The sequence below is a fragment of the Ceratotherium simum genome, chromosome 24 (genome assembly GCF_057802395.1).
Source record: "Ceratotherium simum simum isolate JZ-2026a chromosome 24, ASM5780239v1, whole genome shotgun sequence".
In the NCBI taxonomy this organism is placed as follows: domain Eukaryota; kingdom Metazoa; phylum Chordata; class Mammalia; order Perissodactyla; family Rhinocerotidae; genus Ceratotherium; species Ceratotherium simum.
The window spans coordinates 27,916,556-27,943,294 of record NC_141923.1 but is presented as its reverse complement, the minus strand read 5'-3'; the positions used below and the strand labels follow the sequence as shown (position 1 = coordinate 27,943,294).

General features: G+C 46.1%; 1 protein-coding gene across 1 annotated transcript in view; it reads left to right on the top strand.

The window, feature by feature from the left end:
* Positions 1-26,739, top strand: part of FLVCR2 (FLVCR choline and putative heme transporter 2) — a 56,452-nt gene that overhangs the window by 14,648 nt on the left and 15,065 nt on the right. The window contains exons 2-3 of the mRNA XM_087448171.1: positions 14,203-14,344; positions 17,284-17,424. Of these exons, the coding sequence (XP_087304297.1) occupies positions 14,203-14,344; positions 17,284-17,424 (283 nt within the window). The remainder of the gene's footprint in view (positions 1-14,202; positions 14,345-17,283; positions 17,425-26,739) is intronic.

Sequence of the window (26,739 nt, the reverse complement as noted above, 5' to 3'; positions counted from 1 at the left end):
GGAATAAGGACAGTCCACCTTGCGAATGTTTTGTTTCCTCAAGGTTATCGTCAAGGGAAGGAAAATTGTGTTCTCAGGGCTCAGAACACTGGCTGGAAGTTTGTTTGGGGACTTAAGGAGACATTGACTTTCTCTCTTCTCATTAGACTGCCTCTTTTTTTTTTTTTTTTTGTGAGGAGATCAGCCCTGTGCTAACATCTGCCAATCCTCCTCTTTTTGCTGAGGAAGACTGGCCCTGGGCTAACATCCGTGCCCATCTTCCTCCACTTTATATGGGACGCCGCCACAGCATGGCCTGCCAAACAGTGTGTTGGTGCACGCCTGGGATCCAAACCGGCGAACCCAGGGCTCGCCGGTTAAGTGCGCCACAGTGGAGCGCACGCACTTAATGGCTTGCGCCACCGGGCCGGCCCCAAGACTGCCTCTGACTCACTGTCCAGAAAGAACTTTGATAAGAAGTGCTGAGTGAATATGTCTCCATTTTATGATGACCCAAACACATTCCTCGTTGTAGGACAAACCCAGTTGCAAATGATCCCTTCAGACCCTGGATCATCTGGAGTCTCAGACCGTGTCTTCCTGGGTTATGTGGCTGCTTGGTGCCTTGTTGTGGCTCAGCCAGGACCTGTGGGGAGAGAGCAGGGCTGGGAATGGGAACATCAGAAGTCCTGATGTTTACCTCACTACTTATTCACTCATGACTTCAGCAAGTTGTTTAGAGTCCATTAGGTAATGGAGAGAACGAAGAGCCCCTCATCGGGTCTGTTGCCTCGTCTGCACTTTGGGCATCCTGCTGTTGACCTCACTGGGTGGTTTTGAGGCTCAGATTATATGCTGGATGTGCAGATCCCTTGAAAACTGTGAAATATTATGCAAATATGGGCTTTTAAGTGCCCTTAAAAAAAGAGAGATCCTGGACTTGCCTCATGATACTTGGGGAATAAAAGGGTTCCTCTGTCCACAGATCATCTTCTGTCCATCTCATGAAGTGCAACCTTGGATTAGGGGCCTCACCCTCCGTTTACAGGGTTTGGCATTCTTGCCTCTAGAGTCAGCTCTTTGTTTCAGAATAAGCTCTGGTTATTCTGGCTACAGGAGCCTCTCCCAGAGCTTCTGGGTTCCAAAGCATCCTTGCTGATCTGATCCTTTTGAGCTGAGCCATGCTGCAGCTCCAGGAGTACTGCGGAACATTCTGATTCCTTTTGATTCCAAGAAGGGCCTTTTGCCAAGGGTTGGCACGAAGCAGCTTTTCAGTCTATACTTGCCTCTGATGGCTCCTCTCTTCAATGTAGGAAAGTGGCGGTGGTGGTACAGCACAGAACAGATTTGGTTCCCACCATCAGGAGGTAGGGGCCAGGAGTGAGAAGTTTTCTCCTAAGGGCTTGGAGGTCCTGGCCTTACCACATTTTCTCTCAGGCCCCTTACAGTTAGCAAGTGGCTGTGATCAATGGTAACGAATGGAGACTGGTAGGGTCAGACAGTCCTTGTGAAGATGTTGCTTTTCTCTCTCTAGAGTTCTTCTGTCTCTCCTTAGGGAAGAGGGTACCCCATTATCTGCCCCAGGAATGGCTAGCCCCGTATTCTCATGCTACTCCACAGAAATCCATGACCTTTCCTAGGGTGTCCCCACCCTAGGCTAGATCTCTGTCCCTTGCAGATAACCCACACAGGCCCTGGGCCATCCAGTGTTTGTCTCTCTTTGAATTCTGTTTGTCCTGGATTGCATCTTCCAGCCAGCCTCCCTGTGTCTCCCCAGTTGACAGTGTCTCACCAGCAGGTAATGTGATATATGAGAGCCAGTGAATGAGGGCTCGCATCCCATTGGCTGTCTGTCCCATGAAGGACAACCTTGGATTAGTGGCCATGCCCTCCATTTAAGGGCTCAGTGCTCTGACCTTTATAGTCAGTTCTTGGGAGCTATGGTTTTTTTGAGACAATGCACACCGCCTTCATTTATTTATTGAACAGATAATTATTGAGTATCTCCACTGTCCCAGCAACATTCTGAGCTCTCAGGATGCAGCAGTGAATGGGAAAGAAAAGGTCCCTGAGTTCACATTTCAGGGAAGAGATCAGACTGAAAGGCAGTCACTTACGGAATGACTAATGGTGGAAATGTCAGGCCAAGGAGGAGGGGAGCTGGCTTCAGAGCAGGATATTGAGAGATATTCTTGTGTAAGTAGGTCCCCGAGTAACTCCCTAAATTGCAGGGCCAGATCTGATGCTGCTGCTTTCTTGGGGTGGTGTTGGATATGGGTGACTCATAGTTTTCCTGGTGCAAGGTTTAGATTTCTTTTCTTTCCAGATTTCTCTCTGGGATCATGAGGCAGGGTTAGTTAACTTGTGAAGTTGGCTTCTTAGGAAAAAGCTACAGGAGGCCCACGCTGTCTGTTTCTGGAGGCACACCCTGAAGTCAGAGGAACTCGGTCTGTCTCATCGCAGCCCTTTAAGCAATAACTCTTCCAGGACCTGCCCATGAGTAACCTCTGGGTCTGAGTTTCAACCGTGAAAATGGGAATGGGAGGGGTGTCACCAAGAGAGCCCAACCAGACTGAAAAGAAAACTTGGGAGGATTAGAAACATTTGTTGTCACATGAACTACTTTTAGGAATGACAGCGTGTGACATCACAAAGGAGACAATTATTCCGCTTTGGGCTGTTGTACACCATCTGTCAAAAGGCAGGCAGTGGTGCAGTTGAGCACAGTAACAGCACACAGGACGGTAAAGTCCATCTGTTGGCTGCTGCGTGCTGGCGTCTGGGACAGAATTGGTGGGAAATTCCAAAGCATTCCAGTGGAGCTTTGAACTCAAATGTGAAAAACTTGGAAAAAGTGAGGTCTCCATTCTACCACCTTAGCCGGCCTGGTGGTTTGAAAGAGCCCCCCTCATTTTTCCTCTTTTCCAGCTGAGTCATTGGGGAAGTTCTATGAGCCTGTGGTCATGGGCCGTCAGCACTGTCAGACAGAGGGACCTTTGAGTGGTGAATTCAGCCAGCAGTGACGCGGGCTCTTCGTGAAAAGGGAGGCAGAGGAGGCTTCACGTCTGCTCTCATGTAGACCTAGACTGACCCTTTGCAGATGTCACCACAGGGACAATTTCAAGAGGAACACCAACCCTTAAAAGGAGGAGTGTGTGTACCAGGACCCTCCTGGGTTGATGACTGAAAGTGGGCAGAAGTATGAGGCTCAGCTGAAAAAATAAAGCCCTTTGTTATCATCCTTTTTTTTTTTAATCAAAAAAATTTCCCTGTAGAACTCAGACCCCTCCCCTAAACTTAGAGTCTTCTCTATTTACAGCCTAGGGTTCCCCTGCTCTTCAGCTACCTTGCATCCTCAAAGATGAGGAGGAAACCCAGCACCAAGGCTGTAGGTCAAGATATTAGATAGTTTGTAAGCCTGGTGATGTGAGCTCTTTGTCTTACACCTGTTGTCTCCTCCCCCTCCTTTTAGTATGGTGCTTAGTATCAGTAGGTGTTCAATCAATATTGAGTGTAGATTTGAGAGTGGGAAGCTGATCAGCCTACATTCCAGTGGCCTCCATGTCTGATCTTGGGGATCCTCAAATTTGAGGTCTTCTCTGTGTTGTTCCACCTTGCATCTGCTTCCTTTTGGTGGTAAACTCTTGGAAGACAGCAAACTGCTGCTGTACCCAACTTGTTTGCTATAGAGGAGACTGGAAATACTAGAATTAGGTTTGAGCTGCACAATTCTCAAAGTCCTCTCTTTATTCAAAAGATCTTTCCGAAGCACCATCTCTGGTCTTGGCATTGTGCTGGGTGCGGTGTGGGGAGGGGTCACACAGGAAATGTTAGTCAGTGTCCCCGTCCTCAAGGTGCCAGCCGTCTAGTTGGGGAGACAACGCTTTACATGGAAAAAACCCGAAACTCAGCATTACATAAGAACAAGAAATCCCATAGGGTGTAACCACGTGGTAAACAAAACAGACTGTGGCTGGAGACACCTCTCACATTGCTCCCTCCAAGAGCTAGACAGACGGGGAGGTGCTTGAATTACAGAGTCGAGCGTATGAGGCTGGAGGAAGTGTCAGGTCTTTGAGGGCGGTCACTTCTGTGGCCTTCCCCCTGTTTGTCAAGGGATTTGGAATCAGGTAGCCATGGGTTTGAATCTCAGTTCTGCCTTTAGAAGCTGGGTGACCTTGGGCAAAGTCCTGATGTTTTCTCATGTATAAAAACCAACCAGAGATAGTGAGGCCGACTTAGGGGGTTGTTGTGAGGGATTAAGTGAAATAACATGAGAAAAATCATTTTGCACGCTGCCTAACATATAGTAGGTGTTCATTATGTGTTAGTGTCCTTCTTTCTAGTTTGGATAGTAGCCGTGACCTGAGCGCTCAGCCTGATGGTTAAGAGTGCAGACTTTAGTACAGAGGGCCTGAGCTTGAAGTCCAGCCTTATCACTCGCTATTGTAGGTCCTTGGGCAAGCTACTTAAAAGCCACTTTCCTTATTTATAATGGGGATTAGAAGAGTGCGTGTATATTTATGTATAGTGCTTAGGCTGGTCCCTGCGGCTTGGTGAACACAACGTATCAGCTGTTATTACTACTCTTATCTCCCCTGGGAATCATGATTGCAGGCTACCCTAATTTCCATAGCTGCTGCTTCCTACAATTCCCTAACCTGTTTTCTCCCAAAGGACTGAAGAAATCCAAGAGTGTCGAGCTAGTATAAGCCACAGCATAATCACAGATTTGAGGACAAACCCTGTGAGTGGGGAGGGAGCTCTAAGGAAGTCTAGAGTTGACCAGCAGTGACCATGCTTTCTAAGTTCTTAGAGACCTAAGCTTAGCCTTTTAAATCCATAAACCTCTTTCATGAGTGATTTTCCCCCAAATCAATGGGATTTTTTTTTTGTTCCTGAAGGTCTGCTACCTCCTTAATCCTGAGTTGGACTTTTCAAAAGAAGCCAAGGGCTTGGATTTGGGGATTTCAAAATACAGTCATATGAGCAGGTTTTGCATGCACGTTATTGCTTACCATGGCATTTTCCTGGGAGCTGTCTGGGGTTCCTAGGTGGGGAGGGCTCGTTCTCATGATTAAACTGTTGTTCAGCCTCAGTGTGTCAGTGCCCTAGCCGCCACCTCGTTCTCCTTGCTGCTTTCTGGAGCATCCACAGACTCAGTCCCAGGCCCCCCCTCAGAGCCTTCTCCACTGGTCCAAAGGTGGCTTTCCTGCAGAGTGCCTTCACTCTAACCTAGTCCATTACGTTTGGGACCGTGGGGCCCCTGTTTGTGCATTATTCTGCCCAGATTAGTATTCACTTGCAGGTGTAAACAACGTCTAAGTGACTCACCAAGGAGAGAGGGAGTTATTTATAGGACCAGAATTGTGTATTGGAGTGTGCAGACGTGCCTCACTAGCACCATCATCATGGTGTTGAAATGCCCACACCAGTGCACGTGGGGGTCAGGCAATGAGTGTTGAAGACACTTCCGAGTGTTTGTACATAATTCCTCACGTGGACATGGTCCTGGGAGACGAAGCTTTAGTGGTGTCCTCCCTGCTGGTGGCCATACTGTCCATACCTGAGATGTCAGTGTCAAGCCACACAGCCCCAGGAGTGTGTGGGCATGCTTTTGTGTGGAATGGAAATTAGGCATACCGCATTTCTAGCATATTTTAGCGCTCATAAATTCGGTATGGACTTAAATGAGCCTCAATATAGTAACATTTTCTTACATTTGTCTATGAAGCTTAAGTTTTCCTCAGCTGTGGTGCTCTGTGAACCTTAGCTTCCAATATGTCTTTAGATTGTAAGACCCCTGCTAGTGTACACAGATTTGTGTAGATAACTCATGTTCCTAGTCACTCGTATAAGAACACCCTTGTGGGGGGTGCCCTCATGCTGGGTGCTTTAAGATTACTCATAATCGTTGATGGGCTTTTAAGTGTTAAGTTTTTAAGTGAGCTTTAAAGGACCCTCCATCATGTATTTTAAATAGCAGACTTTCTCTGGGAACCTGGTCTAGATTTAAATTTCCAACCACGTCTTTCCCGGGTCTGGGCTCACAGCTAATCTGGAAGGGAAGTGATGTTTTCCTGATGTGCCAGTTAACTACGGCCTACTCATGCAGCACCCATTTATTGAGTAAGCCCTGTTCTGTTTACCAGGCACCAGACTAGTGTCAGACAAATGGCTGAAAATCAAAGGACTAGAGGAGTTTGTGGCGAGGAGATGACGCCTAGCTACAATAACCAAGGAAGACTCAGTGAAGGAACTGATGTTGAGATGGGCTCAGCAAGATTAAAGCGGGAGACCTTTCCAGGCAAGGAAACTGCTTGGATCAAGGTGGAGACTAGACGATGAAAAGGTTGGCATCGTGAATCGTCCAGTCTGGCTGGAGTACCAGCAACATGGACGGAAGTAGGTGGAGGTGCACTGGAAAGGTAGTTTGAAAGTAGGTGAAGAAAGCCGGGAACAGCAGGCTGAGGGGTTTGGACTTCCGTCCTCCCTCTGAGAGGGCTGACTCCTCGAAGGTCCTTGAGCGGGGACTTTGTGGGCAGTGCAGCTCTGAGGAACGTGCACCTGAATACGTTGTGCGGGCTGGTGGAGAGAGATCACGGTCACCTGAAGGCAAGGGGGCGGATTCAAAGTGGGCTTCTAAGGAGGTCTTGGGAGGGTCTGGGACAGAGTGGACGTGAGAGGGCAGAGTCAAGGGTGACTGAGAGAACTGAAGAGCAGAGGGAAGGAGGAGGAGGAGAACCAGGGGCGGGTGGTTGCATGACTGCCATACATAAACTAAGCCTGTCTGGTGAGTCCCAGTAGCCCCTCCTCTCCTGCCGGTTGCCATCGCTGTGTGCGAGTGTGCAGGGTGCAGAGCCAGGCTTGCAGATGGGGAGTGAGAGCCTCGGAGGTGTAGAGCATTCTGCTGAATGGTCCATTCCCATGAGCTCATTTAGTCCTCAGAACAACCCTGTGAGCTAGATACTGTAACTAGGTGACATTATCTTTTTTTGGTGGAGTTGGAAACAGGCACAAAGAGATAAATTAACTTGCCAAGGTCAGACAGCTAGTAACTGGTAGAGCAGGGATTTGAACTCAGGTCTCTCTGACCCCAGAGCCTGAGCCCTTAACCCCTGTATTCGGGTGATGATGTCTCTGAATAATGTTGGAGTGGAAAGAAGGAAAGGTGAGGGGTTCATTGTAAAGTGAACAACATGCGTGTGAGCTCCTCAAGGAGCAAGGTGAGCCCCCAGTGAGGTCACAAGGAGACCAAGTTTGGACTCAGCCTTCAAGCCCAGGGGCTCTGCTGTAGAGAAAGCTGCCACCCAATAAGGAGACAATATTTAACTCTCAGTGTCAGGGAGCCAGCTCCTGGGGGCCGTGAAATCCTAGAGAACAGTGGTTCTGTGGGTCTCAGAGCCAATATAACATGTGTTGTGTGATGTGTTAGGGGTGGGCATCTTATCCCAGAGGCAGCCCGATGGTTTCCTGGTTTTATTCTTGCTCTGCCAAATGTATGAGCCAGAATGATGAGCAATGCATTACACAAAGCATGGCTTCTCCCTGTCACCCCCAGCCCTCAGTCTGCACAGGTGTGTTTTTAATTGTGACATTTGCTCTGGCAGTGCCCGTGACCGCTAGATTGCATCAGTGTTTAGATATCACCCTGGAGTTTGTGGAAAGAGCAGAAATAAAATGGAAAATGAAAATTGAGTGTCCCAGGCTGCCTCTCCATTCTTTCATTCACCTCGTTTTTGTTCAACGCCTTCCTTTGGGGTGAAGTGAACTGTAGTGACTGGGCGCACAGGCTCTGGATGCAGAACCGCTGTGTGTTCAGACTCCCGCTCTGCTACCTGTAGTTTGTCACCTCAGGCAGGGGACTTCACCTTTCAGTTTCATCATCTGTGAAATCGGGACAAGACTGGACTCTCTTTCTGGGGTTGCTGTGAGGATTGAGATACTCCGTGAAAAGTGCCATACATTTTACTGATTCATGTTATTCTGTGCTAGGCTCCAGAGGTACATGTGAGCCCTGCCCTCATGGAGCTTATAGTCTGGGTGGGAGACAGATGTTAATTGAATAATCATACAGACATAAAACTGCCTGTGCGAGGGGACCTGACCTCAGATGAGGGACCGGAGAAAGCTTCCCTGAGGAAGTGCGACTTGAGCTCAGGCCTGAAGGACATCTGCGTTTATGGGATGACACAAGCAGGGAGGGCATTCGAGTCTGGGCAGAGGAGCTGGTGCAGTGTCCCTGTGGTCTTCTGGCATGAGGACACTTTGGACATTTGAAAGATAGAAAGGAGGCCGATGTGGCAGGGTCTCAGGGAGCAAATAGTTGACCAGGGGCAGGTGACCCCATGTGCAGAACTTGGTGGGTGTGCCTAGGATTTCTACCACTAATTTCAAAGTAAGGGGAAGTCACTACAGGGCTTTAAGCAGGGGAAGGACATAATCCAATTACATTTTGCAGATATCCCTTACTGCAGAGTGGAGAATGGCTGGGGGCAGAGCCGCATGGAAGCCATTAGGGGGCCCATGCCATACATTTTGTGAGGCCAGTGTCTCCCCCACTCCCTGGATGCGTGGTAAGGGTTGCCTGCAGATGAAAATGCAGGTACTCAGGACCCGCCCCAGACCTGAGGGATCACAGTGGGGTTGGGGCTGGTGACCTCTGTCATCAGGCATGGTTGGGAAATACTGCTATGGGCTATGTAAAATGAAGAGCAATTTTTACTCTACTTTAAAAGCAATTTTTAAAAAATAGGTTTCTGAAGGCTAGGCCTGGTGGTCTAGTGGTTAAGATTCAGTGCTCTCACCACCATGGTCCAGGTTCATTTCCAGTCAGGGAAGCATACCACCCGTCTGTTGGTTGTTATACTGTGGCATCTGCCTGTTGCTGTGATGCTGAAAGCTATGCCACCGGTATTTCAAATACCAGCAGGGTCACCCATGGTGGACAGGTTTCAACAGAGCTTCCAGACTGAGACAGACTAGGAAGAAGGACCTAGCCACCCACTTCCGAAAAAACTGGCCGTGAAAAGCCTATGAATAGCAGTGGAGCATTGTTTGATATAGGGCGGGAAGGTGAGAGGATGGCGCAAAAAAGACTGGGCAGGCACAGCCTCTATGGAAAACAGTATGGAAATTCCTCAAAAAATTGGAAATAGAAATACCTTTTAATCCAGCTATCCCACTACTGGGTATATACCCAACAAACCTGAAATCAACAATCCAAATAGGCTTATGCACCCCTATGTTCATCGCAGCATTATTCTCTATAGCCAAGACCTGGAAGCAACCCAAGTGTCCCTTGACTGATGATGGGATACAGAACAAGTGGTATATATACACAATGGAATACTATTCAGCCATAAAAAAAAGACAAAATCGTCTCATTTGCAACAACATGGATTGACCTGGAGGGTATTATGTTAAGTGAAATAAGCCAGAAAGAGAAACTGTATGATTTCACTCATATGTGGAAGATAAACCAACACACTGACAGATAGAACTGCTTGGTGGTTACCAGGGGCACAAGAGGTGAAGGGAGGCATATATATGGTGACTGACAAACAATACTGTACAACAAAATTTCACAATTGAAAAAAAAAAAGACTGGGCAGGGTTCTGCTCTGCTGTCCACAGGGTCGCTAGGAGTTAAAGTTGACTTAACAGCACTAAAAACAACAAATTCCTGATGAGTTAAGACTCTGACTTGGTTTGACTGTGTATTGTGTAACTTGGTATTTTGTTGAGAAGGATAAAACTAGAACATATGCTGGGACATAAGCCAAGTCACAACCAGTTAGCGGTGATTTTTAATTGTTTACATTCATGGCCTGGGTCTCTGTTTTGTGTGAGCACAGGAAAGGTACCCGCACCACCCTCCCAGAGCAGCATTCTCCCATCTATTGGAAGTAACCTTGGGCTGCAGGTCTCTGAGATTTACCCAAGTGGTGTCCTATTGAGTGCTTGACAGAACTCAGGTGGGTGAATATACGGGCTTCTGTGTGAACTGGTATCACGTCAACATTTCATGGGAAGCAGGAGGTGAGCTCGGGTTCTGGAGTCAGACAGAACTGGTTTAAGGGCTCAGCTCTTCTGCTAGCTGCCTGTGTGACCTTGGACAGGGTGCTCACCATCAGTTTTTCTCAGTTTTGTCTTTGTTGTAAGCTTCGTGGGTTAAATGAAAAAGATAAATTACGTTAGATACTCGGTGCATAGTAGATGCTCAGGAAATGCTCGGCCTTCCTACCCTCACCCAACTCTCCCCTGTACACATGTTTTTCCTTACCACTTCACAGTGGTTTCTACAATGTGGTTTGTAGAAAGAACACAGACCCTAATGGGCAGGACTGTGTGATATTGGCATCTTTGTGTAGACAAGAGTTTCTGCCAACGTACATCTGTCCATCTGTCCAGCCGGCCAGCATGACTGAGTACCTACTAAGGGACAGACTTAGGAACCAGGAGCTAGAATACAGCTGTACACTCTCACTGAACACAGCTCTCAAGAAGCAGGGAAAAAAAGACTTGAAAAAACAGAAAAGGCAGAATTTTTCAGTCTAATCTCTATGTTTTGGTTTTCCACACTGGGCATGAAGGTACCTCCAAGGCTAATTTCCTCCTGGAGAAAGGTCACTGTGAGACAGTGTCGCTCTCTGACCAGGGTTACCGTGGGCCCCTGTGGCTGGCTGCTCCATCCTGCTGGCTGGAGAAGGCTTCAGTGCTGGAGTTGAGGTGGAATGGCACTCACTCAGCATTAGTGTGCAGGCGGAGAATGGAGTCCAGCCTCTGAGGGGTCAGGCATGTAGTGTACAACCGGCTGGGAGGACTTTTTCTCGAGGCAGAAGATTCCTGGGGATTAGGTTATCCTACATCAGGGTCCTTTGGGAATGAAAGAATGACAGAGCCTTGGGTGATGTCCCATATCTTCCCTCGTTCTTGCCAAAGGGACCCTGGGGATTCTATTCAACTTCTAGATCTCCAACTCTGAAGTGCTTAGGCTAAGGCTAGCTATGACCTTCAGTGAGCCCATGGTCATATGAGCTCCCAGCTATGAAGGTTGTGTTTGCCCTTCTGTCTTTGGCTGGTTTTTTTTTTTTTTTTGAGGAAGATCGGCCCTGAGCTACCATCTGCCAATCCTCCTCTTTTTGCTGAGGAAGACTGGCCCTGGGCTAACATCCATGCCCATCTTCCTCCACTTTATATGGGACGCCGCCACAGCATGGCTTGACAAGCGGTGCGTCGGTGCGTGCCTGGGATCCGAACCGGCGAATCCCAGGCCCCCGCAGCGGAGCGTGCGCACTTAACCGCTTGCGCCACCGGGCCGGCCCCTGTGGCTGGTTTTTACCCTCAAAGTCTTGGAGATCAGCATTTAAGAAGCCGGACTCGAGTCTGACAAATCTGTGTGACTGAGGAAAGGATAAAGCTCCGAGGATATGAAGTATCTTCTCTTCTGGAGAAGCCTGCTCACTTGGGCCTTTCTCAAGGCTCTTGGTCCTGGAGGGACCAGGCCAGGCCCAGTGGAGGAGGCACTGGCCTGAGAAGCCAGGAGATCTATTTTTCTTACCTCAACTCTGTATGACCTGAACAAGTCACTTCACCTCTGCAGTTTAGCCTTACCTATCCTCCGTTTGTTCTTCTAATGATCAGGTTGTAGTAGAGGATGACAAAGGAACTCTGAAACTATAACATTCTATAATTTCAACCTACAAGTATCCCCATTTGTGTTAATCTTTTGTATCATTGTTTTAAATGCCCCCTGCCCCCACTAGATTATAAAGCTCCCTGAAGGCAGGAACCCTGCCATATATATCTCGGTACCTCCTAAAACATCTAGCAGAATACTTTTCACATAGTAGATGCTTTAAAGATGTTTGATTTATTGAGTGTATCCTGGCATACTTTGGAAGAACCCTATACTGAGCCTATTGGTGATGACTTTTGTGAATATTCCAGAGCTGAGAGCCACTAGTGACCATCCTCAGTACGTATAGTTGACAGGCTGGAAAACCAATCAAGACGGTCACCAGATTGGCAGATGATGCATGGTGTTGTATGTGTCTGCTGTTTTCCCTGTAAGCATCTTTGCTGTAGACGTCTTTGCCACATTTTCGCTGCATAACTAATCAGCCATAAGGCAATTTTGCTGTAAAGGATAGAGATCACAAAAAATAAAAGAGGGACATTAAAAAGGACAGTTATGAAACATGAAAAATGAATAACAAAATTAAAGAGACTTTTTCGAAATACAAAATATTTTAATACATTTAAAATGTGTGTAGATTCACGGCAATACTGTGCAAATAACTGATTTTATTTTGTGGGATGTATCTAAGCACTTGTCTTCAAAGTCTTTCATTCATAGTATTATACTTTTTTTTTTTTGCTTGTTGATTCATCTCCTTGTTCAGCATCCATCACACTTCGTTTTCACTAAAATTTCTTCCTTCGTTAAGAGAGGTGTCAGTTTCCAAAAGCTAGGATCCATATTTGTAACTGAGCTTTGAATTGCGTTGTGAAAAGCCTTCTACGCTGTTGTTTGTTCTTGGCGTGTTGTCACATGTCCATTGATACATGTTCCAAAGTTCTATGGGAAATGTGGAGCTAAGGTTTATATAAGATAAAAATGGTAGTCCTGTGTCAATGGAGAACTTAAACCAAAGTGTCAAGCAGTTGAAACGAAACTGTCAACCAGTTATGTTATCTTTTATACCAAAATTGCCTTATGAACAATTAGACATTGGCAAAAATGTTTGCAGCGAAAATGCTTGCGGCGAAGGTGCCTACGGCGGAAGTACCTAGAACCCGTGTTATAGGGTGGCATGAAAGGAAATTGCTTCTCTACCTGCAGGTCCTTTCAAATACAATAAAGGAAAAGTGGGACCTTAAGACAAAAGACTTACTCATCTTCCTTCACTCTTAGGATTTGAGGCTTGCCTGGGTTCTCAGACTATTTTCCAATTTCTGCCTTGGTATTACGTGTGGCAGAAGGGCATCCAGGAGTTGTATCATAGCTAGTCACTACTGAAGCAAGGCATTTCTGACCTCAGAAACACCCAAGTCACGTTATCTGTCAGGTCACTGGAGTTTGAACTTCCACGCAGATATGAGATGTTTTAATTTGTTGGTGCATGCGTGTGTGTGTGTGTGTGTGTTTATAGCCAGTTTCCATGTGTGTATAAATTTATGCAGTTGCTATTAACAAGCAATGGGCTCGCTGTGCTCGCTGTGGTCTGAGCCAATCAATCACAACGAGTTAGGGATCGAGAAAGAGAGCTTTAATTCCATTAGCCGGCATAATTGGGAAGACATTAGCAAACTAATGTCTCAAAATTCTCAAGAATTACAGAATCTCGAGGTAGTTATATAGGGAAAGTGGGCAGTAAGGAGGGGGGTTAGAAATGTCAGCCTTCAAGCATGATGACTCCAGAGTCTTTCATTGTTCTTTTCTTCTGCCAGTGATGATGAATATCTTGTAGGTGTGTTTCTCGCCTTTGGTCAGCCTGTTCCTAGAGAGAAACTCATAGAACAAAGTTTTAATTTATCAAGCTATATTGGAGTACCCACGTAAGCAGAGGCCATAAATCAGGAGAGCATGTGAATTTTTTTAGAGTACATGCAGAGCAGCGAGTAGTCACATGGAGGAGGGGCTGGGGCCATTTAGTATAACAAGATGGCCTCACTTATGTTCACTTAACATTGCGTGTGACTTCACACTACAGATGCTTTATAAATTACTAAGTTATTTACACAATGAACTTAAGCTGTCATGTTTGTAAATGTGGTAACAACTTCAGGCTTCCATCTCTTACTGAATGCAAGTTCTTGGGGTTGTAGGGTGTAGAACTTTTCCCTCAGCTGGTCTCTCAACTCCAGGGTAACAGATTCAGTGAAATCAAGAATTTAAGTGGCATGAAAAAAAAAATCAACATTGTTTTACTCTACCATAGAGATGGAAGTATAGGAACCATTGTTCATCAGTTTGCAGCTACAGGAGAGCCAGTCTGCATTGAGAACCCATCTATCATTGTTTCCAATTGGTGTTGATAGTGAGGGTGGTCAGGGGTGTGTGAGTTGAGTTGTCAATCAAAAGAGAGATCTCTCTGGTATCTTGAGGGGGGTTTTTAGGGGGTTCCTGATTATGTTTCTTATTAGGAGTCTCCTTAAATTTGTGCTGTGATCTCTTGGCCATTGGTAACTGTAATTGATTGTCTCTGTCTTTTATAGCTTGGAATTGCGATTGGGTTCTTGGTCCCTCCTGTTTTGGTACCCAACATCGAAGATCGGGACAAGCTTGCCTACCACATCAGCGTCATGTTCTACATAATAGGAGGTGTAGCCACTCTGCTTTTCATCCTTGTCATCATTGGTAAGGTCATTAGTAGACTGATGGGAGGCTGGGAGGTAAGGAGGTTCCGCTGACTTGGGTGGGGACGTGGTGAACATGGCTCTAGAGTACCATGGACATTTATAGAAACTGGAGACCTGGCTTCTAATGGTCTTCAAATGTTTTTACCTGCTCACTTGCTACCAATACAGTGCTAGCCAGTCCTGTTTACTTTGTTAGCAGCTCAGTAAAGGTTTAATTGTAATTAAGCCAATATGACCTCACCAGAATTCACATGCAGACTGCTGCATTGTTGAAACCCCAGTGAGCACTTATGGTATCACAGGCACTGTACTGAGCATGTCTGATCTCACTTAATCCTTGACAACTCTGTGAGTGAAGGTACCATTATCACTCTCATTTAACAAAGAGGAAAAGGAGACTTAAGGCAAGTTACTAAATTATTCAAGATTAGGGAGCTAGTAAGTGGCAGAGATTGGATTCAAGCCTAAACTTATTGAACTCCATACTCAAAATTTCTGGAACAAAACAAAACAGAATTGAGCCACAACACTAATACTCTCATAGATTGACCTGAGAATGACTGGGACCACATTTTTTAATGCTCTTTTTTAAATTATAAAAGTAATATCCTCATTATGGAAAAATCTAGAAAATACAAAAAAGAATGACCATTCATTTAGCCTTGTACCAGTTAATCCAAATGACCAACCTCAGATAACTACTGTTAATTTTATATGCATGTACATTGAATCATTGAGATATTTGGTTAATTTTATATCTTCTTTTATCATCTGAGTGATATGACGGGCTGTGATAAATTCAAAAACAGCATAGTAGAGGTTTTCATTTTCAGTTAGTCACCCGTCTTTAAAGGTTAACCAGCTTTCTCCTAACATCTGAAAGTTCCACCACACATGTTAAAGGTTTCCTTCCTTCCTGCCGGCCTCACCTCCAGAGTCAGTTTTATAATCTGTACCTCATTACACTGTTCTCACTGTGTTGTTCCCTCCCCGGCATCCAAGCTGAGGAAGGGCCGCCTGATGGCTTCAGAAGCTGGCAGCATATCTTGGACAGAGGACTTGGTGTTCCTGGAAGGCTGAGAAGCTGTGGAGCCGTGGATGAGAGCAAGAAAGAACAGTCCAGCCAGGGACCCTCTTTTTTTTTTTTTTTTTTTTTATAATTTTATTTATGTATTTATTTTTTCCCCCAAAGTCCCAGTAGATAGTTGTATGTCATAGTTGCACATCCTTCTAGTTGCTGTATGTGGGACGCGGCCTCAGCATGGCCGGAGAAGCGGTGCGTCGGTGCGCGCCCGGGATCTGAACCTGGGCCGCCAGCAGCAGAGCGCGCGCACTTAACTGCTAAGCCACGGGCCGGCCCCAGCCAGGGATCCTCTTAATCAGCAAACTTGAAGTTTCAAGTTGTAATGTTCCCACCTCCAAATTCTTATGTTTGTAGCAGATGAGGGCTTGGTTCTTTGCTGTTGACATCCTGGAGATAGGACATTGCTACATTTTGGCATTTTATTATCAAGCACAGATAGTAGCTCATTGAGTAAAGAACTGAGAAATCTTATCTGGATTCTGGTTTGTGGTTGCCAAGTCCTTGAGCAAACCCCTGCTGTTGCAGAGATAAATAACCTCTTGCCTTGCTCTTTCCGCCTGAAGGGGAGGTGAATAGGCAAGACAATGGATGAGAGGTTCCCAGTGGTGGGAAGTCATCCAGGACTATTTCCGGAGAAGGAAGAAGCCAGGCTCTGAAGTCGGGGCTGGAGGGTTTTCTGGGTGGGGGCCCCTTTGATCTTCAAGAGAGTAAACCTCATTTCCAGAGCTGCTTCTAACTGGAGATAGCCTATTGACCTTTCAGGAGTGTTCTCATGGCGTGTGGGGGGGGCCACGTGGTGCTTGCTTGGACCCAGTTGGAGGACCAGTTTAGCCAAACAACTAGCTAAAGTGATCTGTCCCCCAGAGAACTGAATAGCAATCTGTGCAGTCAAATTGACTGTACCAGTTGTATTGAAAAAAGAATATACAATGAATGGTTTTCCATTGTCCGTCCCCAGTCCTTCATATCAGAGTGGCTACTCCTGCAGGATCCTCTTGTCTCTTCGTGAGGCAGATGTCTGATTCAGACTTTGAGAAACTAGGAATGAACTTGAGGTTCTTCCAAAAGAAGAAGATCCTTTCACTTATTCAGGGAATAATTCTTGGCTGCTGTGTGCCAGGCTCTGTGCTAATCATGGGCAACACAGTCCCTTCCCCTTCGGGAGGAGCCCTGGGGGTAAGCCATTAATTGGGTATTAATACCAGAATACCAAAGCCTCAGCCCTGACTTCCTTTCTATCCATATGTTACTATTGCATGTTTTCAGTGCTCTGTGGTATGTTATTTTCTGGGTATTATGGGACTCCTTGATCCTTGAACATTGCCCGGGAGGCCCACTGATTTGCAGCCATCCAGAAGCCATTAAGAAAAGATAATCAAAGGACTGCTCACTCAGCCACAGACAATGAGAAGCAGCCTCAAGAGAGGAGGCTGTAAAGGAGTTAATTGAATAATTAATATTTCCTTTTGGGGGGCTAGCCCAGTGGCCTAGTGGTTAAGTTTGTGCACTCAGCTTCGGCGGTCCGGGGTTCACCAGTTCGGATCCTGGGCGCAGACCTATGCACCGCTCATCAAGCCATGCTGAGGCGGCGTCCCATATAGAGCAACTAGAAGGATGTACAACTATGACATACAACTATCTACTGGGGCTTTTGGGGGAAAAAAAAATAAAGGAAAAAGGAGGAAGATTGGCAACAGATGTTAGCTCAGGGCTAATCTTCCTCAAAAAAAAAAATTTCCTTTTGGAGTCTTAGTTCCTTCTCAGATGAGGGAGCCAGCTCTCCTTCATGTGTCAGCTCTGTGGGGGTGGGACCACAGGGATTTGCAGTCATCTCTCTTTTTGTTTCCTTTCAGTATTCAAGGAGAAGCCTAAACATCCCCCCAGCAGGGCCCAATCCCTGAGCTATGCCTTGGCGTCCCCTGATGCTTCATACTTAAATTCCATCGCCCGACTCTTCAAAAACCTCAACTTTGTGCTGCTTGTCATCACCTATGGTAAGGTGCAGGTGTGTTCAGGAGTGTACTTGAATGGAGACTGTGAGATAAGAGGCCTGATGTGTCTATGCTTCTTACTTTTTCCAAATTCCAAATATGTATGTAAAGTCACTGTTTAGGTTCAACCAGAAGAGCCAGCTGTGCCTCAGGGCCTTTGCATGTTCCGTAGAGTTCACTTAGAAAACCATTCATTCCCATGTCAGTTTGTCTGACAAATGCCCACTGATCCTTCAAGTCTCATCTCAGTATCACTGCTATAAAGCAGTATTAGGTGACCTTCCCTCTTTTATTGTGCTGTTCTTGGTACATCGTAACACTTATAATTTTTAAAAAACTGTTTCCGGATCTGTCTTCCAACTAGACTGTGAACTCCCTAAGAGTGGGGATTTATGTCTTTCCCTCTTTATAGTTCCTCAGCAGTGGCCAGCCTGGTGTGGATACACCACCGGTTATTGAATGAGTGAATGAATGAAGGAATGAATGAATGCATACATGAGTCTTGCCACATGAACCACTCCTCAACCAATCCTCCTTCATCTGGTAATATTGACTCCATTTTTACCTGAATGCAAAGGCACATCCCTCTCTCATTTCATTTTCTTGGCTTTTGGTAAGATAAATTTGAATATTTATGCTAGTGTATTGGCTTGCCTTTCCAGCATGGTATATCCTGCATCTTCTTCCCAACCTTTAATGAGAATGTTGGACCAGACCAGGGCAAGGACAGAGCCTCGTGGCATTCCATTAAAGAGTGTCTTTACAGATCTACCCAACTCTACTGCTGTCCAGCCTACATTTGACCATTTAATCTACCAGTTAGCATGATTAAAATCAAGAGTTAACATGTATGTAACATGCTCAGTAACCATAAGAAAAAAAGAAATGAGATTGGTTTGACATGACTTATTCTTAGTGAAACCCCAGTTGGCTATAACCTCACGTTTTCTTTAGGGTCACAAACCATGTGTTTTATAAGAACAATAACATTTACTGTGTGCCAAGACTTTTCTTATATGATTTTATTTAACCATATCCGTGTGAGGTAGGTACTATGATTATCCGCATTTAACAGATGAGGAAACTGAAACTCAGAGAGATTAGGTAACTAATTCAAGAACACACAGCTTTTAAGAGGCAAAGCCAGGATTCAGATACAGGTTTGTCTAACTCCAAAGCCTGTACTCTTAATAGCTGTTCCATAGTTGCCTATACTCCTTCCTGGAACTGTACCATGGTTTCATTTTAGGCCTATTGATGCCCTTTAGCTAGATAAAGGTGGTATCATCCTTTTTTTCAGGCATGCACAAAAGTTAGATGTCCTCTCACCTGGAGTAGCTCTAGATGACCAGATTAGTCTTCAAGGTCTCAGGTCTCCGTTCCTCATTCTCTCCAGCGTCTCAGTTCTGAGTATGTCTCTGTAGTCATCCACAATATAAAGACCAAGTTTCTAATACTTAAGATGTCCAACTAAAGAAGGTATGAGTTGCCTGTCACTGGGAGGTATTCAAGTGTGGGTGAGACCAGCCACTTTGTGGGGATATTGTGGGGAATATCAAGCTATAGATGGATAGTGAAATCAGATGACCTCTGGGGTCCCTTCCAGACTCAGGATTCCATGACTCTAAGAATTTTCACTTTTCCCTAGAATTAAACATCTTCAGTGCATTGATCTTTGACCACCATAAACTTTATTGCATCTGACAGCAGGGTATTTGGAGCCTACTTTGGGGTTCTAGGGCAGATGAGTACTTAATAAATATTTTCCATGGATGAGAATGGTGATGGTGGTAATAACTGGGCAATGGTCCAATTCCAGAGGCTGTGGTCTTCAGTGCTGGAGGCTGGGTTGATTGCAGGTTCAGGTCATTGACCCATGAAAACAAGAAACAAGAACAAAATGTACAGGAACCAGCATTGCTCCTGGTCGTTGAGGGACTCAGCTCTGGGCCATGCTGTGGGAGCAAAGCAACTACTTCTCTTTCCTTCTTCCATGGCTGCTTGTTTATATGGTCTTTAATCTGGTGGAGTGGTTTTAATCCTGTACTTCTGGACACTCTTATCTATTTGGTTAAATGATAACACAGGAAATAAATAGAGAAGCACTTCTGGAATGGTGGAGTTAGGACCTTAGGTAATCTGTTCCTCCATAAAGCAACAAGAACACTGGCAAACATTGTCAAAATCAGTTTCTTCAGAACTCTTAACCAAAGGCCTACAATAATCCAAGGGACATTTATTCAAAAAAAAAATGGCTGAATAATGGTAAGAATAGTGAGCTATGTGTTTTAACTTGCTCTATTTTTAGACCCCTGTCCCAGGCTCTGCTGTAGCCTTGACAACCAGCAGCCTTGCAGCCCTGGTAGTTGTGAAAACCAGCAGTCTTGCAGCCATAGGAGCAGTGAAAACTGGCAGCCTCACAGCCACTGGAGGGGGCAAAACACTTTTGGAGCTTCCCCAGTGCCCCAACCCTAGGTCACTATTTGACCTATCAGGAAGGTCTCTGGAAAAGCCCCATTCAGAGGACTTGCTTGTATTTGACCTGACTCAGAACTTGCTCAGTGGGAAAGCCCAATTTCTTGGGAATTTGTTGAAAATAATTACTGTTTAATGTCATAGCTGTCTGAGGTAGCAATAGCAGTTGGGGCAAACAAGAGGCTGGCCAAAAATCTTGAAAGGAAAATCTGGAGACTGAGATGTCCATGGGAGCTTTGAAAAACTCTGAAATATTCTTAGGGATCTTGAAGTCCACATGCACATGCAGAGCTGTGCACATGCCCAGGGAAGATCTGAGCAAGCCCTAAACTCTCACCTCTGGCTGACCTTGAGGCTCTGTGCAAGCAGGAAGTGAAGGCTAAGGCAGAGTTGTCACCTGCCTGCTAGAGCATTAAAGGTGAGCCCCAACACAGACAGAGAGGTCCTTGGTAAAGGCAGAGACTTATTGGTTTAAGATGTTTAAGGAAATCTCTGTTTAATCATTAGCTTGCCACAAAGCTGATGTAGCAGAAACTTCAGTGGCACATGAGAAAGAATACAGAATTTGCAAAGTTAGTCCAGGAAAGTCACTAAACAAACAGCAGCAACAGCAAGAAATCCTGGGGAGGGAGGAGAATCTCAGTTGACGTGATATTTAAAATGTCCAGTTTTCAACACAAAATTATGAGACATGCAAAGAAACAGGAAAGCATGGCCCAGCCCATACACGCTTAATAGAAACTGTCCCTGAGGAAGCCCAGACATTGGGCATAATAGACAAAATTGTAAGTCAACTATTGTAAATGTGTTCATAGAACTAAAAGAAACGATGTCTAAAGAATGAAAGAAAAGTAGAGAATGATGTCTCACCAGATGGAGAATATCAATAAAGACGGAAATAAAAAAGAACCAAATAGAAATTCTGGAGTTGAAAATACAATAACTGAAATGAAAAATTGACTAGAAATCTCATCATCAGATTTGAGCTGGCAGAAGAAAGAATCAGTGAACTTGAAGATAGGTCGAATGAAATTATCCTGTCTGAGGAACAGAAAGAAAAAGAATGAATAAAAATGAGCAGAGCCTCAGAGACCTATGGGACACCATCAAGCATACAATGTATGCATAATGGGAGTCCCAGAAGGAGAGGAGAGAGAGAGAGGGGTGGAAGTAAATCATCATTTAAGTTGAGATAGCAGTAACCTGGAAAGCAATTCACTTCTGAGTCTCTGGAAGCATTTGACTCTGTTGTGTATAGATAGAATTTATTAACATTTTTCTCAAAGGCCTAGGATTATCCCAGTGGGACAGAGTTAAACTAATCTGGATGTTCATACACATTTCAGAAAACCACAAGCCTTATTTCCATGGTAGAGAATTGGACTTGGTGACAGGGCTCTTTGCCAACAAGGAAATGATTCTTAGGCTTTATCACAGATTTGAAAAAAATTTTATTGAGCCATTATTATGTGTCAGCCACCATGTTAAGTGCTTTACAGGCATTATCTCTTAATCTTCAAAACAAACCCATGACTTACGTCCTTAACTCTATTTCATTTTATACCTGAGGAAACTGACGCTCTGAGTTAGTTCCTTGCCCATACTTGGACAGCTAGCAAGCATAAAGCTTGGATATAAACTTTTGTCTGTCTGATGCCAAATCCCATCTTCCTAACCACTGCGCGATTTTGCCTTTCCACGCAGACAGGGGCCTCTTCTTGGAGACAGAGCCAGGGCTCTTTTCTTAGTGCACTTGCCTGAGTGGTCTTGGGTCTACCTAGGGGAGTATGTCTTTCCTCAGATTCAGTCCTCCAGACCAGTTGCCGGGGGTTTGCTTTCTTCTAAGGTGCAGGTCTAGAGTTCTAGGCTTTTGGAAGCAGGACCAACCTACATTGACCAGCCATCTTTGGGATTTGGGGATGATGGGGTCTCAGCATTAGTGAGTCTCTCTAAGGTTTACAGGCCATGTAAAGGCAGTGTCTGGTGCTCAGTCCACTTCAGAATCTCTCTTTCTTCTCCCAGTCTTTGCTACAAATTAAAACAACAATAACAAAAAAGCCTCGATATATTCAGCTAGAGGCTTTGAAACTCCCCCAGAGATCCCCCAGCATCCCCACCCTCCCTGCAGTTTCAGATTGGGCTTTGAAGAGGGAAACGGTTCATACTTTTTATATTGTACATTTGATGTTCATATTTTCCTCTGAATTATATGCACTTGAGCACGTAGCTGAGAATCAAGCAGATGATAGCATTTCACGGGCACCTTTGCTGGATGTGGTGGACATCTTGGAGTAAAAGCCTTGACTGCTGGACTGGTGAGTTCAGAGTTGGCACGTAAGGAATGGGAGGTCTGAGTTTTGGTGTTAGCTCTGCCACTCCCTGAGTGTACCACCTTCACTCGTCCTGTGCCCATCCTTTGTGTCTCTAATTACCCCCCTCAGAAAATAGTAGTAACATTTGCTTCTCATTGGAGTGCTCTGAATGAGCAGTTAAAGCAGTTAAAGCAGTTGTGAATAAAGACACTGCATGTATCCACCTTGCTGTTGCATTGGTAAACTTGCTGATTTTCTGCATTCTTGTGCTGGTCTGAACTAGATTTCACCAAGTAAGGAGTCTCTCTCATGCTGCTGGTGGGATATCCAGTATGGTTTTTGTAGTGGCTTCTCCAAGTTGCGGAGTCAGCTGCCCAGAGGTGAAGTACAGTAATACAGTGAAGGCTTTGGAGGAATTCCAGGGTCCAAGTTTGGCTGGCTGTTTCCTGTAGGCTTCTGGCCACACCCTTAGAGGTAGGTTTGAGAGATAAAATATAAGGGCCATCTGGCTCAATTTGAATTTCAGATAAACAACAGGGGCCAGCCCAGTGGCGCAGTGGTTAAGTGTGGGCACTCCACTTCGGCGGCCTGAGGTCCGAGAGTTCACTGGTTTGGATCCTGGGCGTGCACGGACGCGCCACTTGTCAAGCCATGCTGTGGTGGCATCCCATGTAAAGTAGAGGAAGATGGGCACGGATATTAGCCCAGGGCCAATCTTCCTTGGCAAAAAGAGGAGGATTTGCATCGATGTTAGCTCAGGGCTGGTCTTCCTCACACACACACACAAAAGATAACACAATCTTTTTAGTATAAACACGTCCCATGTAATATTTGGGGCATATTTATGCTAAAAAATTATTTATCTGAAATTCAAATTTAAGTGGATGTGAAGCCGGGTACCTGAGGGTGACTGTAAATATTCAATAAGATTACCTTTGCACCTTGTTATGAAAAGAGGTTAATCTTGTCAATTTGCTGTGTTCCTGTAACCTGAGAGGTGACTCAAGGGTCACAAGGATTTATGAGCTTGTTTCACAGAAGAAAGATAATGCCTTCAAGGAAGTTACCATCACCAGATAACCAGCCCCCAGCTGCCCTTGAGGCCGAGAAGTCAGATTGCCCAGGGCTTATCTGGGATGAAAGAAACATGGATTACCCCTTTGTTTCTCCTCCTGCCAAGCCCCTTAGCTCTACAAAACCCCTTGCTTTCTTCTCTTGTTAAGGTGGATTTGAGAGAACCTGTCTTCCTGCCTTCTCATTTTGGCCAGTTTATACCTTTCTCCATCTCCAAGCACTGATGTCTCAGTAATTGGCTTACTGCTCATCAGGCACTTGAATTTGAGATTAAGAGGTTTGGTATCAGATGTCCTGTTTGTTTTTGTTTTTTCCTAAAACTGGCAGCCCAACTTAGAGGGAAGGAGGTGCAGAGGTTGGGTTTATGCTTGATGTTGCTGAAATATCACAGGAATAGGAAACTGCCTCCTCCTCTAGTAAAATACCCTTCTTCCTCCAAGTTTGGCGATGCAGGGAGGTGCAGGGCTGGAGCCAGATTCTCCTTGGGTCTCTCAGAGTCTGGGAGTAGGGCAGGGCTGGTGATGTGTATGAGCAGTGTGCGGGGAGAGGGGGGCTGAAGAAAATAGCCTTTCTTTGGCTACCTTCTCCTTGTGTCTCTACGTCTTGCTTTTATATGGCCTCTTCTTATGTCTTTTCATCAATGGTGTAACAACTGCCATGTTAAAAACAATTGTTGAAAAGTCTCCTCTTCTAGAGAATGTCCTCAAAGGGAATACTTTTCCATGTTATCCCCCAGCCTTGCCTCCAGCTATGCTTCTGAATAATCTGCCAGTGAGGGCAGATTATCTGAAATTAGAGCCTCAAGTGTGTCCTGGGGATACCGTTCCTGGGGGTTCTCAAGGGCATTACCACTGCCCCACCCACATGTGCCTGGGGAGGGGTCTTTGTGTCCCTTCTAAGATCCTGGCTTCAGAGTGGGTATAAAATCGTCCAGATTCCCTGGAACTTCGCTGAGGTCAGGCTGGCCCTTTGAAACAAGGGTTTACTACAAGTTCAGGAATGGCAGAAGGGAAATGAACACAGTGTAGCCAGAACCCAGGGATAGGATCTGGGATCAGTGTTTCCCGAGCTCCCTGAGGACAGAATGCCCTGGGGTGCTTGGTTGAATGTGTGCATAGGTTTCCCTGCCTCTCTTCTGCAAATTCAAATTCAGAAAGTCTGGGTTAGGGCCTGGGAATCTGCTTTTAACAAGCATTCCAGGCGATTCTGGTGGGCGGCAGGGTTGAGAATTTCAAAAGTGGGCGTGTTATGGGTCATTCTCATGGTCTTGTAGCCCCTTCCCATCCCAGCTACCTCCGTGTTAACCCCAGCTCCTGGGGGCCTGGTTCCGGATTCCCAAGGCCATTTATTCCCAAACTCCAGCAAGTTTAAGAAATGCCCAGGGTTTTTTGTTGTTGTTGTTTTTAAAATGCAGATTCCTAGCCCTGTTCCAGGAGAATCGGATTTAGTAGGTCCATGGTGGAGCCCAGGAATCCGCATTTTTAAACTCTAAGGACTTCTAATGCCAGTGGTCTCTGGACCACAGTTTGAAAAAACTGGTCCTGACGAAGGAGAGAAACTCAAGAGTGATGACACGTCCTTTCTGCCTTCCTAAAGCCCGTCTCCTCAGTGACCAGGTGACTGATACTAGGATGACCTGGCCTTTCGGGGAGGGGTCATTTTCGCACAGGAGTACGGCCTTGACCTGGCAGGCTTACCATGCTGGGGACAGTCATACCCGAGTATAACACAGTAACCTGTCTTCCTGTGAGAGGGACTCACACACCGGGCAGAGCACGCATTCATCCCTGCCCTCCAGTGCGGACACCGACCCCTTGATTTGGGCAGTGGAGTGGTTTGTGCTGTTGAAGCATGTCTGGTGGCCTGGGATGGCTATTGGTAAATCACACTAATCTAGCTGAGCCAGTGGGTCTGAAACTTGAGCACGAGCAGAATTACCTGGAGGGCTTGTCTCAGCGGGGATTGCCAGCCCCACTGCCAGAGTTTCTGCAGCAGTAGGTCTGGGGCGGGGTTAAGAATGTCTGCATCTCTAACAAGCTCCTGGTGTGCTGATGTGGGGCTGATTTCCCTAAACCCTCCAGCCCCTGTGAAGCTGCTCCCTCAGTAGTGCAGGTCAGCCAGCTCAGGACTGCTTCCCTCTGCCTGTTTCAGCGTCACGAAAGTGCTGGTGTTGGGGGTGGGGTGTTTTGCTCCAATTCTCCCTCTGCTTCCTGTGGATTCTGCCCTCCTTGTTCATCCCAGCCGGGCCCCCAGCTGAGAGCAGTCATCCCCCCTGAAGCTGAGCTTGACTTGGAGCCTCCTCTTGCCCCTTGTAGTGTGAGGCCCAGAGGCTGAGGGAGGTGTGAGGAGCAGGAAGAGGGCTGATTCCATCCTTCTCCCTGGCCCCCCTCCTCCCCACCCCCCTTTTCAGGAACACATCTCCTTGTGGGACCTCTTGACTCAGGAATGGAATTTCCAAGTGGCTGGGTGTGTGGTATGAAGGTTAGTCAGGTATGGTTGTTGGGTCAGAAGTTGCTGAGAGCCTCAAGGTCCTCATGACCATCAGCTTGTAGCAACATTTGGTGACACTTCTGGGTTTGCCAACCCACTGTGGCCCTGTGCCAGTCAGGAGGCGGCTTTGAGCCCACCCTTGTTGCATCCCTGAGGCGACCTGCCAGAAGAGGCTGAGACGCGAAATTGTCATCCCCTGAGCTGGGGAAATCCAGAGAATCAGTTTTGTGAGGATGTAAAGTAGAGTGATTAAGATCGAGGACTCTGGAGCCATGCGGTCTGGGGTTCAAATCCAGCCCTGCCTCTTACTACCTGTGGGATTGTGGGAATGGCAAACAAAACTTCCTCTCCCATTTTTCTGAGAATCTGGCCTTCACTGAACTTTGTATCTCGTTCCTCTGGAAACCTGATAAGGGGGTAAGTCAACTGCATTTCAGCAACATTGCTTATGATAAAAACGACCTCTTGGGATAAGATGACTGCAGCTGGACTGGGAGGCCTTTTCCTATCTGGTAGGAAGCCATTCTTGGTGCTTCTCTGAGTACAGTGACTCTTTCCAGTGGCCTGTCCTTTATGGGGACCCTGGAAGCTATGGCTATGGGGTTGTTACAAGCAATAGTAGCTCCTGTGAGGTGTTAAACCAGGGTTGCCATATCTCCCTTTCCCTCCACCTGAGCCATCACCTTGGGGGCCAAAGAGAACAGCTTCTGGATGGCTCCATGGACTGGGGTTCTATGGACTGGTTCCATTGAAGAGCAACTCCTGGGGCTGCCCTGCCCGTGAGCTGTCTTATACCTTTCTAAGTGGACCTAATGTCAAGTGTGCCGGTGGTAGTCTTGTGAACCTCAAAATGAGTTAAAGTTAAAAAGACCCCTGGTGGGCATTGCAGAGTGACCTCTGTGTTTGTTTTTAAAGTCTGTGTGCAGTTTTCTCATGTATAAAATGGGGATGATATTATTACCTACTG